The 19,098-nt window shown below is 45.2% G+C and overlaps 1 protein-coding gene across 1 annotated transcript in view; it reads right to left on the bottom strand.

Annotated features, from left to right (window-relative positions):
- MGAT5B (alpha-1,6-mannosylglycoprotein 6-beta-N-acetylglucosaminyltransferase B) overlaps positions 1–19,098 on the bottom strand; it is a 217,104-nt gene that overhangs the window by 13,049 nt on the left and 184,957 nt on the right. Inside the window, exons 15-16 of the mRNA XM_075349552.1 lie at positions 11,684–11,830; positions 762–878 (exon numbers count right to left, since the gene is read on the bottom strand). Of these exons, the coding sequence (XP_075205667.1) occupies positions 762–878; positions 11,684–11,830 (264 nt within the window). The remainder of the gene's footprint in view (positions 1–761; positions 879–11,683; positions 11,831–19,098) is intronic.

Here is a 19,098-nt window from a genome sequence, read left to right on the forward strand (position 1 = left end):
CTCTGCCTGTGATTGCTGGTCCCTGTAATATTTCCTGATCCGTCCTTCCCCTGTGCTCTGTCTGTGTTCTGTCCCACCTCCTTCCTTCCCACAATAGCCCCAGTCATTCCCCCTTCTCCTACCTCCACACTCGGTTACTTCCTCTGGTACTGACCTTGGCCTGACCTCGACTCCGCTTTTGCTCGTTCCTCCAGTCTTCTTTCTCACCGTACTGTGTATGACCCAGCCCTCCTAACCATCCCCCACATGCCCCGTGGCCTCTGCATTCTGGCTGACTCTGCAGGGCAGTGCTCCAGCACACACTGTGTGTCCACCTCCATGCTGATTCAGCTCTGTGTGGTGTCTTTTCCTGCAGGGCTACAGCTCCCCCTGGTGGTAGCCTGACAGTATGCTGTTACCTCCTAATCATAGCCACCTTCAGCGCCTTGCTTACAAGTTAGACAGTGGTGGTCTGTCTCCTAGGCAATGAGTTGTAAACAAAAGAAATGTGTTAATATCTCAAGAATGGCCGTAAAGTTTAATAAGCAGTAAATTACTATCCAATCATACCCATCTATGATGATGTGGTGATCGGAATAACCCCTTAAAAATCTTAACTGTGTATCATGTGACAAACATATCCAGTCTTAGGGGATTGCCAAAATGTTGGAGCTATAGCTGATAGCAACTAATTAGTTTCCAGATTTGAATTTGTGAAGGTAATTTTTGTGATTTGACTGGTTACTTGCATAGCTACTCCATTACTGTTTTCTTTAAAATACCTTGCTCCTCATGATGGATTTGATAGCTGCCTCAAACTCCTTTGTGTCATTGTAATCCACTGTTATGACATGAGGCCTCCCAATGGTCATCTCCATGTATGGGTGCTGAGATGAGACCTACAGAGGAACAGGAAGATTTTCAAAGACACAATTCATCCTTGATCTGAAAAGCACAGAGTGTACACATATAGATTTTATTTTACTGAAAGCCAATATACATGGTACAATATGGTACAATATACAGGTATCTAAACATTGTAGTAAAATATTAAAAAACATTCATTGTTTGGGCCACTCTATATGCTGTATATATGTATGTGTATACACACAGTGATCAGTATAAATGAGTACACCTCATAATAGGAAAATAAGGATAATAATATAACTTTCACGACAAAACCTTCAGTTTTGCTCAAACTAATTGATGCAAAAAATAAACACACTTCTCATCAAATACCTACTACATCTAGTATGTTGTATGTGCTCCATGATTTTTGAAGACAGCACCAAGTCTTCTAGGGTATGTAATGAACACATTGGAAAAATATTGCAGAATCCATATTTTTCCATTCTTCAAGAATGACCATTTCTAGAGCCTGGATGCCATGTGTTGGAAAAGTGCACATCTACCAAGGGCACAGAGTGATGGTAGTATCTTCTATTTCAATACAGAGCAGTACATGTGTGAATTCATGATACCATCAATGGAATGTAGGTCTAAAACATCAGTAGCACTCATGCAGCCCCACATAAGGACACTGCCATCACCATGTTTCACTGTAGGCACCAAGTATTTTTCTTTGTACTCCACATTTTTTTGGACTCAATACAGTTTTAGAGTCATCGGTTCCAAAAACATTTATCTTTGTCTTTATCATTCCAGAACATAAAGTCCCAGTAGTCTTCACAATTTTCAGCATGGGTCCTGTCAAATTGTAAGTGGGCTTTTTTGTGCATGGGCCTTAGAAGAAGCTTGCTTTGTGGACGACACCTATGCATGCTATTCCTCTGCAGTGCACGCCATATTGTGTTGTAATGTAACTAGCCATGGGCGAGGGACTCAGTTTATTTGGCCTGGCATGCCACAGAAAGTAATAAGGAGTTCCTAGGTGTGTATGATATTGTTGTTATCGTCGACACCTTCACCTTCCAGCCTGACAAGCTGTGTCTGGCATCTGACCCCTTTGTCTCCAGGTTGAGGTAATTAGAAAATTTGGTAAAAACAGAGTTTTATTTACTTGACAATAAACTCAGGTACAAAGGCAGCAGGTATAGTACTTCAAAGACATTTCTGTATGATACAGAGGCACGATCATCACTGTTATAGGCGACAGCACTTTACTTGTGTACAGTATACAGGCTGAACAGATAATGTGAACCTCAATCTTCCCGTTACAGGGCCACACAGTTCAATATGTGACACTGTGAACCCGGCACCCAAACTACTGACTGTGATCCCTGAGAAAGGCCACTCCTAGAGCCGCTACCCTCTTTACATGTCCACAGCTGGGCAGATCCTTTTCCTCTCTGATGTCCCCACACATCTGGCTGACACTGGACTCACTTCCCTTTGTGTGCTAGATTTTTGTCTGATCTTGCTCTCTTTTACTTGTCTGCTCCCTAAAGTTCTCCACAATACACTCAATAGCTGAAAAAATAGTCTATTTCTCTGCGCTCTAGTCCCTACCCACTGTAGGCTAATCCCAACTATTAACTGTCTCTAACCCTGCATTCTGTTGCTGGTTGGGAGAGTTCAGTAAGGAAGGTATGTAACATCGAGGTTGACAACCTTTGTAATGTAAGCTTGGAAGCAGGCTCAAGCATATTAAATGCTGAGAGGGTTAATAGGGAATTATAGGTATGTGTTGATGAGCAATCAGAGAGAACGGTAGGAATGCCTGCTCCCCATCCCATGGTGTGGTACTTCAGGTAAAATGGAGACCTGTAGTCTGTGCCTGTGTGTAGAGGTGTGCAGACCTCCAGCAGTGTGACTCTAGTTAAAGAGTCGGACACTATCCTCAGTGGGCGGACAGCACAGTACCTATGAACTGTTTATTTGATATCTCTGTTACTTTGTACCTGGAAAAAGGGCTTTATGTTTATCCTTTCGAGTGGTTTATGAAAATGGAAGAAATCCTCCAACATTTAAATACAAATGGTTCCTGTGTCTACCTCAACTTGCACCCTAGTGAGCTGTAATCCTACACTGCCCAGATTTACACTTTTACCCAATTCAATGCAAACATTAAAATACATTACCAACACTGCTATGCTTTACACCTTAGCCTAATACACATTCAGTACATCATCAACATTGCTACATCTTATACATTGTTATAGCTTGCATTATACAGTACATTCCCACAACACTGCTATACATACCTCTATTAGGCATAAATTATACAGAAACACAATACATTTCGCCTGGCAATGCACAACATTATGCAGGCAAGCATTAACTCTATATTATCCTACGTCCAGCAAACCCATTTAAACATTGCACATCACAATTTACATTACATCAATATGTTGGTGTCTTCTGTGGGGAATATGACCGCCTGTCCACCTCCATAAATTCCTCCTCTCTTTATTGATCATCATCTGACTGATAAGTATAGCTTTTTCTGATCTTCTTGTAGCTTTCGCCTTTCTTGTATAAAGAAAATATTTTCCTTCTCAGGTCTAGTGACATTTCTCTTCCATGTGGTCCCGTTGCTGACCGCATAAAATTGAAAGCGGTTTTCTGTATTAAGTAACTTTCTGCTGAAGACCACTTTAATGAACAAATAGACTTACATTTTTTAATTAATTAGAATTTTGTACTCTAACCTTTAGATTTTCTCCAAAATTTTCATTGAGATTGTATTCATTTTTCAACATTGTCTTGAAAGAATTTGTTAGGAAAATAACTTTTGTGGGTATGCAAAATAACAAATCTTGTTAGCAATCAATGGCCCACATTTGTGAGAATATTTGGTATCCCATAGAAATTTTAGATTCTGAAAAAAAACTAAAGGTTTTCTGACAAATCTGATGCTGTGCACTTGCTTAGTCTGAGCACTATATGTATGTATGTATGTATGTATGTATGTATGTATATATATATATATATGTATATATATATATATATATATATATATATATATATATATATATATATATATACAGTCATATGAAAAAGTTTGGGCACCCCTATCAATGTTAACCTTTTTTCTTTATAACTGTTTGGGTTTTTGCTACAGCTATTTCAGTTTCATATATCTAATAACTGATGGACTGAGTAATATTTCTGGATTGAAATGACGTTTATTGTACTAACAGAAAATGTGCAATCCGCATTTAAACAAAATTTGACCAGTGCAAAAATATGGGCACCTCAACATAAAAGTGACATTAATATTTTGTAGATCCTCCTTTTGCAAAAATAACAGCCTCTAGTCGCTTCCTGTAGCTTTTAATGAGTTCCTGGATGAAGGTATCTTGCACCATTCCTGATTACAATTACAATTTCAGTTCAGTTAAGTTCGATGGTCGCCCCGAGCATGGACAGCACGCTTCAAATCATCCCACAGATGTTCAATGATATTCAGGTCTGGGGACTGGGATGGCCATTCCAGAACATTGTAATTGTTCCTCTGCATAAATGCCTGAGTATATTTGGAGCGGTGTTTTGCATCATTGTCTTGCTGAAATATCCGTACCCTGCGTAACTTCAACTTCGTCACTGATTCTTGCACATTATTGTCAAGAATCTGCTGATACTGAGTTGAATCCATGCGACCCTCAACTTTAACAAGGTTCCCGGTGCCGGCATTGGCCACACAGCCCCAAAGCATGATGGAACCTCCAACAAATTTTACTGTGGGTAGCAAGTGCTTTTCTTGGAATGCCGTGTTTTTTTGCCTCCATGCATAACGCCTTTTTGTATGACCAAACAACTCAATCTTTGTTTCATCAGTCCACAGGACCGTCTTCCAAAATGTAACTGGCTTGTCCAAATGTGCTTTTGCATACTTCAGGCGACTCTGTTTGTGGCGTGCTTGCAGAAACGGCTTCTTTCGCATCACTCTCCCATACAGCTTCTCCTTGTGCAACGTGCGCTGTATTGTTGACCGATGCACATTGACACCATCTGCAGCAAGATGATGCTGAAGGACTTTGGAGGTGGTCTGTGGATTGTCCTTGACTGTTCTCACCATTCTTCTTCTCTGCCTTTCTGATATTTTTCTTGGCCTGCCACTTCTTGGCTTAACAAAAACTGTACCTGTGTTCTTCCATTTCCTTACTATGTTCCTCACAGTGGAAACTGACAGTTTAAATCTCTGAGACAACTTTTTGTATCCTTCCCCTGAACAACTATGTTGAATAATCTTTGTTTTCAGATCATTTGAGAGTTGTTTAGAGGAGCCCATGATGCCACTCTTCATAGGAGATTCAAATAGGAGAACTACTTGCAAGTGGCCACCTTAAATAACTTTTCTCATGATTGTATACACCTGCCTATGAAGTTCAAAGCTCAATGAGGTTACAAAACCAATTTTGTGCTATAGTAAGTCAGTAAAAAGTAGTTAGGAGTGTTCAAATCAAGAAATTGATAAGGGTGCCCATACTTTTGCACCTGTCAAATTTTGTTTGAATGCGGATTGCACATTTTCTGAAAGTACAATAAACCTCATTTCAATCCAGAAATATTACTCAGTCCATCAGTTATTAGATATATGAAACTGAAATAGTTGTTGCAAAAACCCAAATTGTTAAAAAGAAAAAAGGTTAACATTAATAGGGGTGCCCAAACTTTTTCATATGACTGTATATACAGTACAGACCAAAAGTTTGGACACACCTTCTCAGTCAAAGAGTTTTCATGACTCTAAAAGTTGTAGATTCACATTGAAGACATCAAAACTATGAATGGAAACATGTGGAATGAAATACTTAAAAAAGTGTGAAACAACTGAAAATATGTCTTATATTCCAGGTTCTTCATAGTAGCCACCTTTTGCTTTGATTACTGCTTTGCACACTCTTGGCATTCTCTTGATGAGCTTTAAGAGGTAGTCACCGGAAATGGTTTTCCAACAGTCTTGAAGGAGTTCCCATAAATGCTTAGCACATGTTGGCCCTTTTGCTTTCACTCTGTGGTCCAGCTCACCCTAAACCATCTCGATTGGGTTCAGGTCTGGTGACTGTGGAGGCCAGGTTATCTGGCGAAGCACCCCATCACTCTCCTTCTTATTCAAATTGCCCTTACACAGCATGGAGGTGTGTTTGGGGTCATTGTCCTGTTGAAAAATAAATGATGGTCCAACTAAACACAAACCGGATGGAATAGCATGCCACTGCAAGATGCTGTGGTAGCCATGCTGGTTTAGTATGCCTTCAATTTTGAATAAATCCCAAACAGTGTCACCAGCAAAGCACCCCCACACCATCCTCCTCCATGCTTCACGGTGGGAACCAGGCATGTAGAGTCCATCCGTTCACCTTTTCTACAAAGACACGGTGGTTGGATCCAAAGATCTCAAATTTGGACTCATCAGACCAAAGCACAGATTTCCACTGGTCTCATGTCCATTCCTTGTGTTTTTTAGCTCTTCTGCTTGTTGCTTGTCATAAGCAGTGGTTTCCTAGCAGCTATTTTACCATAAAGGTCTGCTGCACAAAGTCTCCTCTTAATAGTTGTTCTAGAGATGAGAAGGTGTGTCCAAACATTTGGTCTGTACTGTGTGTATATATATATATATACTAGATGTTTCCAGCCAGCTAACACTCGGCACGCCCATTATGATCAGCTCCTCAGTGTATGCAGGACTCTGCTGTGGTTCTACAGCTCCCCCTCCAAGGGTATACAGCTTTCCCCCAAGGGTATACAGCTCTTTTCCCCCCAAAGGTTTACAGCTCACCTCCCTGGTATATAGCTCCCCCCAAAGGCATACAGCTGTCCCCCTCAAGGGTATACAGCTCATCTCCCTGGTATATAGCTCCGCCAAAGGAATACAGCTGTCTTCCCCCAAAGGCTATACAGCTCCTCCAAGGGTATACAGCCCCCTGATCTGTATACAGCTAGCTGTATACAGCTGGGGTGTAAGAGTTAATCACCGTGGCACTACACTGCAGAGTTGAATATTGGCGTCTTTCCAGTGGGCTGGGGTTGTAAGGGTTAATCATTCTGACAGGTTAATCACAGTGACACTACACATGGAGGGGAGGAGTCAGGGGGGTTACATGATCAGTTCCACAGCATATGCAAAACTGCTGTTCTGGTTGTCATGGTGCTGGATGAGGTGAAGTTTATGTGTGGGGTCAGGAGGGTTTTAGAGTGTGGATGTAGCAGAGCTGTGTGTGTAATGTTTAGGGGCGGAGCCGTGTGTGGTAATGGATGGAGGACGTAGGCGTGTGTGGTAATGGGTGGGGGCGGAGCCGCGTGTGGTAATGGGTGCGGGAGGCAGAGCCGCGTGTGGTAATAGGCATAGGGGGCGGAGCCGCGTGTGGTAATGGGTGCGGGGTGGCAGAGCCGCATATTGTAATGTGCGGGGGGCAGGATTAGCGAGTAATCACAACGGCTCTTTTATATATATATATATATACTAGAAGGTGGCCCGATTCTACGCATCGGGTATTCTAGAATTTACGTATTGTGTAGTTCATGTATGATTTTTGTTATATATATATATATAGAGAGAGATGTTGTTGTCTGTAGTTACCAAGTGTTTGTGTAGGCGCTGTACATGTTCTGGGTGTTGTCTGGGTGTGACGGGGGGTGAGAGCGGTGTTGTATGTGTGTTGCGTGTGTTGCGTTGTTTGTGGAGCGCTGTGTGTCTGTAGCGTTGTGTGTGTGTTGCGCGGTTTGTGTGTGTGTGGTGTGTTTTGGGGGGAGGTATGTTTTGAGCAATGTGTGTGTTGTGCGGTATGTGCGTATATTTGTGTGTGCCGCGGTGTTTGTGTGTGCAGCGTTGTCTGTGTGTGCAGCGTTGTCTGTATGTGTGGGTGTCTGTGTAGGGCAGTTGTTTGTGGTTCCCAGTGTGTGTGTGTGTGTGTGGTGTGTTGTGCAGTGCGCGTGTGTGTGTGTGTGTGTGTGTGTGTGTGTGTGCATCAGCCTCTCTTCTCTCAGCCTACCTCTCCCAGCCTCCCTCCTCCCAGCCTCCCTCAGCATCAGCCTCCCTCTCCCAGCCTCCCCAGCATCAGCCTCCGCCAGCATTAGCCTCTCTCCTTCCAGCCTCCTCCAGCATCAGCCTCCCTCTCCCAGCCTTCCCAGGATCAGCCTCTCTCCTCCCAGCCTCCGTCCTCCCAGCCTTCCCCAGCATCAGCTTTCCCCTCCCAGCCTCCCTCAGCATCAGCCTTCACCAGCATCAGCCTCTCTCCTCCCAGCCTCAGCCTCTCTCCTTCCAGCCTCCCCCAGCATCAGCCTCTCTCCTTCCAGCTTCCCTCAGCATCAGCCTCCCCTTCCCAGCCTTCCCCAGGATCAGCCTCTCTCCTCCCAGCCTCCTTCCTCCCAGCCTCCCTCACCATCAGCCTTCTGCTCCCAGTCTCCCCCAGCATCAGCCTCCCCATGCATCAGCCTCCACCAGCATCAGCCTCTCTCCTTCCAGCCTCCCCCAGCATCAGCCTCCCCTTCCCAGCCTTCCCCAGGATCAGCCTCTCTCCTCCCAGCCTCCTTCCTCCCAGCCTCCCTCTCCCAGCCTCCCTCAGCATCAGCCTTCCGCTCCCAGTCTCCCCCAGCATCAGCCTCCCCAAGCATCAGCCTCCACCAGCATCAGCCTCTCTCCTTCCAGCCTCCCCCAGCATCAGCCTCTCTCCTTCCAGCCTCCCTCAGCATCAGCCTCCCGTTCCCAGTCTTCCCCAGGATCAGCCTCTCTCCTCCCAGCCTCCTTCCTCCCAGCCTCCCTCAGCATCAGCCTTCCCCTCCCAGTGTCCCCCAGCATCAGCCTCCCCAAGCATCAGCCTCCACCAGCATTAGCCTCTCTCCTTCCAGCCTCCCCCAGCATCAGCCTCCCCATGCATCAGCCTCTCTCCTTCCAGCCTCTCTCCTTCCAGCCTCCCCCAGCATCAGCCTCCCCTTCCCAGCCTTCCCCAGGATCAGCCTCTCTCCTCCCAGCCTCCTTCCTCCCAGCCTCCCTCTCCCAGCCTCCCTCAGCATCAGCCTTCCGCTCCCAGCCTCCCCAAGCATCAGCCTCCACCAGCATCAGCCTCCCTCGTCCCAGCCTCCCCCACCATCAGCCTCTCTCCTCCCAGCCTTCCCCATGATCAGCCTCTCTGCTCCCAGCCTCCTCCAGCACGCCGTGCTCCTCTGCCGACACTCACACACCCGATCGCATCCACTCACACACACCCGATCGCATCCACTCACACACACCCGATCGCATCCACTCACACACACCCGATCGCATCCACTCACACACACCCGATCGCATCCACTCACACACACCCGATCGCATCCACTCACACACACCCGATCGCATCCACTCACACACACAGACACTGACGATATCGCACATACGCGCATATACTCACAACATCCGGGGATATCACATGCTTCTGGCCATGTGATCCTCCGGCAGGTCCTGGAAGATCACAACAGCACAGTATCGAGGCCGAGAAGCAAGCGATATCCCAGGATGTTGTGAGTATGTGGATGCGATGTGATGTGTGTGTGTGTGAGTGTGATCTGATTTGTGTGTGTGTATGTGTGTGCTGTTATGTGTGTGTGCTGTTATGTGTCTGTATTTTCCGACGCTGCAGGACCTTGATGTGTGGATGCGATGTGATGTGTGTGTGATGTGTGTGTGAGGTGTGTGTGAGAGTGAGTGTGAGCCGCTGTACACTGTTAACTATGATACACATCGGGTAACTAAGGGACCTTAGTTACCCGATGTGTATAATGGTTACCAGCTTTCACGGCCTCCGTGAAGATCCCAGCATCGCAAGGTTATGTCTGGCGCTGCTGGGATCCTGACGGAGCCGGTGTAGAAGCAAGCGATATCCCAGGATGTTGTGATGTGTGAGGTGTGTGTGAGAGTGAGTGTGATCTGATGTGTGTGTGTGTACTCACCTGGGAATCGGGGCTCCGTGTCAGTTGGGCCAGAGCGAGCGTGGATTGCGTGAGGGTGGCGGGGCCTGCAGAGAGCCGGGGCGAGAGGCCAATCCGTGTGGGGGGGCGGGGCCATGGCGAGCCCAGCGGCCAATCAGCTTTGTGTCACCGTAAGGACACAATTTCGGAGCATGACAGACAGACAGATAGACAGACAGACAGATAGACAGACAGACAGACAGACAGACAGACAGACAGAATAAGGCAATTATATATATAGATATATATATATATATATATTGTGTATATATATATATATGTATATATATATATATATATATATATATATATACATATATATATGTATATATATATATATATATATATATACATACTATATAAAAGTAGATCATAAAAGTGAGTACACCCTTCGCATTTTTGTAATTATTTAAGTATATCTTTTCATTGGACAACACTGAAGATATGACTCTTTGATACAATATAAAGTAGTCAGTGTACAGCTTGTATAACAGTGTAAATTTGTTGTGCCCTCTAAATAACTCAACACACAACCATTAATGTCTAAACTGCTGGCAACAAAAGTGAGCACCTCTAAGTGATAATGGCTAAATTGTGGACAGTGTGTCAATATTTTGTTTGGCCACCGTTATTTTCAAGCAATGCCTTAACTTTCAGGCATGGATTTCACTTGAGTTTCACAGGAGCCACAGGAATCTGGCAGCACTCAAGCAGCCCAAACTATGACAAACCCTCCCCCATGCTTGACTGTAAGCAAGACACACTTGTCTTTGTACTCTTTGACTGGTTAACACCACACAAGCTTGATAGCACGTGCACTCAACACCATGGCAAGGCCTGTTCAGAGTGGAAACTCTGTCTAGTTAAACCACTGTATGGTCTTGGCTACCGTGCTGCATCTCAGTTTCAGGGTGTTGGCAATCTTCTTATAGCCTAGGCCATTTTTAGGTAGCACAAGAATCCTTGTTTTCAGATCCTCAGAGAATTCTTTGCCATAAGAAGCCATGTTGAACTTCCAGTGGCACGTATGAGAGCGTGTGTGAGCGATAACACCAAATTTAATACACCTACTCCCAAGTCAGACCTGAGACCTTGTAGCACTAATGAGTCACATGACATTGGAGAAGGAAAATGGCTAATTCGGCACAATTTGGCCATTTTCACTTAGAGGTGTACTCACTTTTGTTGCCAGCAGTTTAGTCATTAATGGCTGTGTGTTGAGATATTTAGAGGCCACACCAAATTTACACTGTTATACAATCTGTACACTGTCTACTTTACATTGTATCAAAATGTCAGATCTTTAGCGTTGTCTCATGAAGAGTTGTGAAGGGTGTACTCACTTTTGTGATATATTGTATATATATTTTGTAATATATACATATATTTGTCAAGCATTATAGTCATTGGGTGGAGAAACTAGAAAAGTTTACATTTTTCTTCAAGAGTTAATAGTATGTTTCTTCCGTTCCCACATTTCTTCTTGACAGCTTCAGCCTCTTCGGTTTTTAATGTTTCCCAATTCACTGATTCCAATAATAGTGAGTATACGTCTGTGTGACTCCTGCTCGTTCCCTGACAGTTACTGACTGACACCTCCATTCATCAGAACTCAGTTGGAAATCTTGTATAATTAATGGAGGTAATTATAATTTTTGTCAGGTGGCTATGATTAATTCCCTAGGCCTGCTGTGCAAAACACAATTTTCAACTTGTGGTTAAATCAATACAAACTCTTTTACTGTATGCCATGATAATCTTGTAAAATGCCCTGTCAGATCACACGGACTGATTGCTGAAGTATTAGTCATTTTAAGATCATGACCAATCTTAATTAAATGTCACTTTCTCCTACCTCTCTGGATGTTGGTTTACCACGGAAAAATTCATGGTTCAGGGAACTGTGTGGCGGATTAAAGCGAGGCTGCAGAAACACACAACCATTAGCAACTGCTTCCAAGGGCGCTGGACCTTCATAGGGGAAACCAAAACCTATGAACAACTGAGACACAAAAATACCGAAAAATAAGTGATCAGTCAGTGAGGAGTTACAGAGTAATAATCGTATACATGTAATAAGTCATATGTCAGAAATTCTCAACTGTCCCTAAAGGGTTTAGAGTAAGATCGTTCCTACAAGGTCGTTTCCTCAAAGGTGTGGAAGGAAAAGGAGACCATTCGAGAATAGGAATGTGAGCTGATATTTTTCAAGTGCACAGGTATACAATTATGCAGTATCTTTTATTACCCAACTTGAGAAATTGGTAATCTTCATAGAAAGACCTTGCAATTATCTGTCAGTTTCTATCTGTTAAGGGTGCTTTACACGAGGCGATCTATCGTACGATGCATTGTCGGGGGGTCACGGTTTTCGTGACGCACATCCGGCATCGTTCACAACGTCGTCTCGTGTGACACCTCCGAGCGACGCAGTATCGCTCACAAATCGTGAGTACTTTTCGCTCAGTTTTAAAAAAATTGTTTAATTAAAATGGAGCCGGTTGTTCATTGTACCCTTGGTAGCACACATTGCTCTGTGTGACACCCCGGGAACAATGAACACAGCTTACCTGTGTCCCGCGGCTCCCGGCGGCTATGCGAAAGGAAGGAGGTGGGCGGGATGTTTACGTCCCGCTCATCTCCGCCCCTCCGCTTCTATTGGCAGGCGGCTGTTTGACGTCGCTGTGACGCCGAACGTCCATCCCCCTTTAGGAAGAGGATGTTCGCCGTCCACAGCGAGGTCGCTCAGCAGGTAAGTACGTGTGACATGGGTTTCACGACTTTGTGCGACACGGGCAGCGATTTGCCCGTGACACACAAACGACGGGGGCGGGGACGATCGATCGTGAAATCGGTCGTCTCGTGTAAAGCAGGCATTAATTTTAGATCAAAGGCCAATTTCATTAAAAATTGTTTTCAAATTTTGTACAAAACTTGTTTCTAGGAAACTAGATTCAATGTCAGGTCTTCAATAGTAAAAAAAAAACAGCATAAAGAACTTCAGGCATGTCCATATTGTGAAAAAAAAAAGAAAAATAAAGGAGCCACATCAGGTTGTTGTCTTCACTCTTAAGGGCCATTTACACGCTGCGACATCGCTAACGATATATCGTCGGGGTCACGTCGTTAGTGAGGCACATCCGGCGCCGTTAGCGACATCGCAGCATGTGACAGCTAGGAGCGACGAGCAACGATCGGAAAAACGGCAAAAATCGTTGATCTTTGCCACGTCGCTCCTTTTGCAAATGTCGTTGCTGTTGCATGCCTCTGGTTGTTCCTAGGTCCTGCGGCACGACACATTGCTATGTGTGACACCGCAGGAACGACGAACATCTCCTTACCTGCTTCCACCGGCAATGAGAAAGGAAGGAGGTGGGCGGCATGTTCCGGCCGCTCATCTCCGCCCCTCCTCTGCTATTGGACGGCCGCTTAGTGACGCCGCTGTGACGTCGCTGTGACGCCAAACTCACCTCCCCCTTGAAGAAGGGATTGTTCAGTGGTCACAGCGATGTTGCTGACCAGGTACGTGCGTGTGACGCTGACGTAGCGATAATGTTCGCTACGGCAGCGATCACCACATGTCGCACGTACGACGGGGCGGGTGCTATCGCGCACGAAATCGCTAGAAATCGCTAACGATGTCGCAGCGTATAAAGCATCCTTAAGACCTCCTTCACACATTCGTGTCTCCAGTATGTGTGACATCTGTTTTCACACGCACCGGAGACACGGGCACACATAGACCCATTAAAATTTTGTGGTTTGTGCACATGTGCATGTTTTCCCATGACCCATGTGTCCGTGTGGAGCATACATATGTCCGTGTGCTCCACAAGTAGACATGTCCGTTTTTCTCCGGCAGCTCAGGTGTCACACGGACCGCACGGATTCTTTGTGTGCTCTTGCATGTTTTTAAATGTTTTTAAAGTATTCTTGTTTACGGTTGTTGTGATGCTATTTGGTGTTGTGTGACACAAATGCCTTTGATACATAATAAATTTACTTGTTATTCCTGATTATTTGTGTGGTGATTCCTCATTTATTTCACTTCTTTATCTTTTGTTACTGGACTGCACGGATGTGATACGTGTGACATTAGTGTGACACGTACTGTAGAAAACCACGTTTCTGTGAAATAAAATGAATTTCTAAACTCACCAGTGCTGCTGTCTCTGCTGCTGCTGTCACTTGCTTCCGACCCCTGCTCATTATGCTCATCGCATATTCACTGCACCAAGGACCGGAAGCAGCAGCGGGGAGTCAGCAGGGCCAGAGACTGCAGAGTGGAAGACATCAGCCCCATGGACAGCAGCGCCAAGGACAGGTAAGCATAAAGTTCTTGTTCTCAGTGTGTTATCACAAATAGCACACGGAGAATACTCATGTGCCAAAATCACGGCGCACGGAAAGCCATATGCACCTTTTACACATCCATGCAAAACATGTGTGGTTTTTCACGGATGTGTGAAAGAGGCCTAAGGCTGTGTGCACATGCTGCATTTTGCGACGATTTTTCATGCGTTTTTCCTCGCTAACGATATATCGTCGGGGTCTCGGTTTTTGTGACGCACATCCGGCGTCGTTAGCGACGTCGCAGCGTGTGACAGGCTGGAGCGACTTAAAACGATCGCAAAAAAGACAAAAATCATTGGTGTTGGAGAGGTCATTCCAACACCAAATATCATTGTTTGGACAGTAATGATGTTGTTTGTCGCTCCTGCGGCACCACACATCGCTATGTGTGACACCGCAGGAGCGACAAACATCTCCTTACCTCCATCCACCGGAAATGAGGAAGAAAGAAGGTGGGCGGGATGTTACGTCCCGCTCATCTCCACCCCTCCGCTTCTATTGGACAGCTGCCGTGTGACGTCGCTGTAACGCCGCACGAACAGCCCCCTTAGAAAGGAGGCGGTTCGCCGGCCACAGCGGCGTCGCAGGGCAGGTAAGTCCGTGTGATGGATATAAGCGAGGTTGTGCGGCATGGGCAGCGATTTGCCCGTGTCGCACAACCGATGGGGGCGGGTACACTTGCTAGCGATATCGATACCGATATCGCAACGTGTAAAGTACCCTTAACAGAATACATGGAAACCCTCCCAAACCTAAATGGAACAACATAGGAGATAATTGGGAAGGGATTCACACAAACAGGAGTTGCAATAGCAATGTCTCAGTAGGAAGAGCTTAACCTAAGGCTATGTGCCCACGCTACAGGATTTACCGCGGATTTACCGCGGATTTTGCCGCGGATTTACCGCGGATTTGCCGAAAATCTGCAGCAGCACTTCCAAGCCATTTCAATGGCATTTTGGAAATGCTGTGCCCATGCTGCGGATTTTTCCGCGGCGGATTTGCCGCGGATTTTGATCCGGAAAAATCTGCAGCATGTCAATTGTTTGGTGCAGATTTGGTGCGGATTTTTGGCTTTGAATGGGGAAAAAAAAAAAAAAAAATCCGCATCAAAATCCGCGGCAAATCCGCGGTAAATCCCGGCAAATCCGCGGGTGCGGATTTGCCGCGAAAGTCGCGGATTTTCAGGCAAAAAAATCCGCAGGGACATTCTAGCGTGGGCACATAGCCTTAGGCCTTAAGACAACCATCCATCCAGAAATCACTGTTTCAAACCCCAGAGTGGAGCCATAACAAAAATATAAAAACAAAAATTAATAATCATGCAATTTTCACAGTGAATACTAAGGTTTATTTCACTCTTCCTTCCTGTTCTTTCAGAAAAAGTTTTCAGCAGGCTCTTAATCAGCAGAGACAGGGGTACAATGACAGTTTATCCTGTATACATAGCTAATAACATAGAATACATCAATCACAATAAGGCGGGCTTTGCACGCTGCGACATCGGTAACAATGTGTTACCGATGCTGCAGCGATAGTCCCGCCCCCGTCGCACGTGCAATATCTAGTGAAAGCTGCCGTAGCGATTATTATCGCTACGGCAGTTTCACACGCACATACCTGCCGTGCGACGTCCCTCTGGCCGGCGACCCGCCTCCTTCCTAAGGGGGCGGGTCGTGCGGCATCACAGCGACGTCACACGGCAGGCGGCCAATTGAAGTGGAGGGGCGGAGATGAGCAGGATGTAAACATCCCACCCACCTCCGTCCTTCTCATTGCAGCCGGCGGCAGGTAAGGTGACGTTCCTCGCTCCTGCGGCTTCACACACAGCGATGTGTGCTGCCGCAGGAGCGAGGAACAACATCGCACCTGTCGCTGCACCGGCATTATGGAAATGTCGGAGGCTGCAGCGATGATATGATAACGACGCTTTTGCGCTCGTTCATCGTATCAAAAAGGATTTGCACGTTGCGATATCGACTGCGACGCCGGATGTGCGTCACTTTCGATTTGACCCCATCGACATCGCACGTGCAATGTCGCAACGTGCAAAGCCGCCCTTAGAGTTATCACAGCTGACCCTGCTGCTCTTTCCATAACTATGATGTGTGTACATGCTCATTAGATGATTCAATACTTTTTACCTTTGTGCATAATCATGTGTGGGCTACATGCATCCCAGTGTTACACAGCCAAATAAAAGATCGTATGTATATACAGTATATACTAGCTATTGATTCCGTTCTACGTCCCAGTATCGAGCATTTTTATTGGCACATTTTGTATTTTCTTGAAGCATTAGCTGAAAATGAAATGTATTTATTGTGCAAAAATTTCTCTGTAAACCACATTTTTGGTGTAAACTCCGTGGTCTTTCTTTAAGTTGCCCTGTTGGTGCGCGACATTGGAGGTCGGGCCTTCTGATTATATTTTTCCCCTGGCTGCTTTCATCCCCTTTATTTCAATTTCGTTCCTCGGCTATCCCCATTCTGCCTATGGCCGGTGTGTATACAGTGCTATGTTCACGTTGTAGATGAATTAGTAAATAAAATGGCGCCGGAGTCAGCGCGTGTGCATACTACCAGCTCTGGCGCCATTTTCTTGAAGACCCTATCATCTGAACCAAACTGGTGACATTTGCAGAGACAGTGTCTTCAATAAAATGGCGCTGGGGTTTGCAGCATGCGCACACGCTGACTCTGGCATCACTTTATTGAAGAATTCAACTACAACGTGAACATAGTGCGTGCTTTTTCTTTATCTGAACTTAGCACTTTGTAAGCACCAGCCTTCCCGGCTTCCAACAGAAGGACGCATCCAGCATTATATTATTAGTTACACTTGATAAGGGTCAAGTTGTGCATAGCAACCAATCAGACCTCAGCTTTCACTTTACCTCAGCAGCTTCAATGCTGAAAGCTGCACTTTATAGGCAGTCCAGAATGATCTTACTGGGAGGCAATTAGCCCCAGTGGCTATAGGCAACCACAATAATCATTCTGTGGAGCAATGCTCATAAATGAAGCCCCAGTTACTCCTGCAGTGGCTATAGGCCACCAGAGCGATCTTACTGTGAGGCAATACTCATAAATGAGGCCCCAGTTACTCCTGCAGTGGATAGCCTTCTTTTAAAAAATAGCACAGGTCCACAAAAAATATTTTTTTTATAATCATCGCAGGTGACTTTGTACTTTTCTGAATCATCTTTTTGTCCTGATTTAAAAAATGTATATAGTTTTTCTGTAGCACGTATAGTTTCCATGGAGCAGCATCATTATTATAAGAAAAATTCACCGAAAAGAAAAGCTGACATGAGATCTAATGTAAATAATTCACAATATTTTATTAATAATTGTAAAAAGATCCAGGTGCAGGTAAAAACATAATGAACAAAATGGAATATCAATAGGAAGACGCGCAATTTCATATATACCGGGTAACAATATACAGACAATAATTCCAATTTAATAACTGCAAAGATGGCAACCAATAGATACAGAACTCAATGCACTTATACAGACCAAAATATATATAGCAGCTGGTAATACACATGGCTTCTACTGGTTTAAAATAGTATATGTCAATAAATAGAAAAAATGTATTCACTATTAGCAATAAAGTGCTGTAATATTAATAACCAGATCATAATACCATGTAATCCCAGAAAAAACCTTAGCATTCTTCAAGATCTCTAGGCAATTTCATTATAGTCGCTTGTTTATCTAAGCGGTACGCATGCGCATGGTTAGCGCCTGGTAGGTCCTCCCATCTCTGTATCGTAACGTGATCCCCTGTGTCGCAAGGACTTTGTGACGCAGTGGATCACGTGACGCGGATGTGGGTGGATGGCCGGGTTTGCTCCCTTTCACATGCGTCGCCACCCCGCCTGAACACAATAACGCGGTGAGCACCATTATTTAAACCCTCTCTGTACAACACATGGCAGTTTTTCACACCTTGAAGAAGGTACACCGAAACGTACGTTGGGGAGGTTGACGCACGTACATACTGGACATCTATATCCATATAACCCATGCTATTATTGCATATTATCTTTCTGAATTTGCACACTGTGGATCTTTCAGGGATTCTTGATTACACTGCACATGTCACCTTGCTTTTACCATCTTGCTGTTTTGGCTCAGTTTATTATTGGGATTATATGTGACCACCATTATCAAAGACTTTTTTCCATTTCAGCATTTTATAATTGACAGTTATTATTTATCATTAATTGCTGCCTTTATTGTAACCAGCCTCCCTGAAATTATATTACTCTTTTACACATGCCACTTTTTTCTATACTAATTTGCTGCTCATGCTTAAGGGTGCTTTACACGCTGCGACATCGCTAACGATATATCATCGGGGTCACGTCGTTAGTGACGCACATCCGGCGTCGTTAGCGACATTGCAGCGTGTGACACCAATGAGCGACGATTAACGAGCGTAAAAACGTGAAAAATCGTTGCTCGTTAACACGTCGTTCATTTCCTTAATATCGTTGCTGCTGCAGGTACGATGTTGTTCGTCGTTCCTGCGGCAGCACACATCGCTATGTGTGACACCGCAGGAACGACGAACATCTCCTTACCTGCGTCCACCGGCAATGAGGAATGAAGGAGGTGGGCGGCATGTTCCGGCCGCTCATTTCCGCCCCTCCTCTGCTATTGGATGGCTGCTGTGTGATGTTGCTGTGACGCCGCAAGAACCACCCCCTTAGAAAGGAGGCGGATCGCCGGCCAGAGCGACGTCGCAGGGAAGGTAAGAGTCCGTGTGATGGGTGTAAGCAATGTTGTGCGCCACGTGCAGCGATTTGCCCGTGACGCACAACCGACGGAGGCGGGTACGCTCGCTTGCGATATCGGTACCGATATCGCAGTGTGTAAAGTACCCTTTAGACTCCAGCACTCTATC

This window comes from Anomaloglossus baeobatrachus, chromosome 5 (genome assembly GCF_048569485.1).
Source record: "Anomaloglossus baeobatrachus isolate aAnoBae1 chromosome 5, aAnoBae1.hap1, whole genome shotgun sequence".
Lineage (NCBI taxonomy): Eukaryota > Metazoa > Chordata > Amphibia > Anura > Aromobatidae > Anomaloglossus > Anomaloglossus baeobatrachus.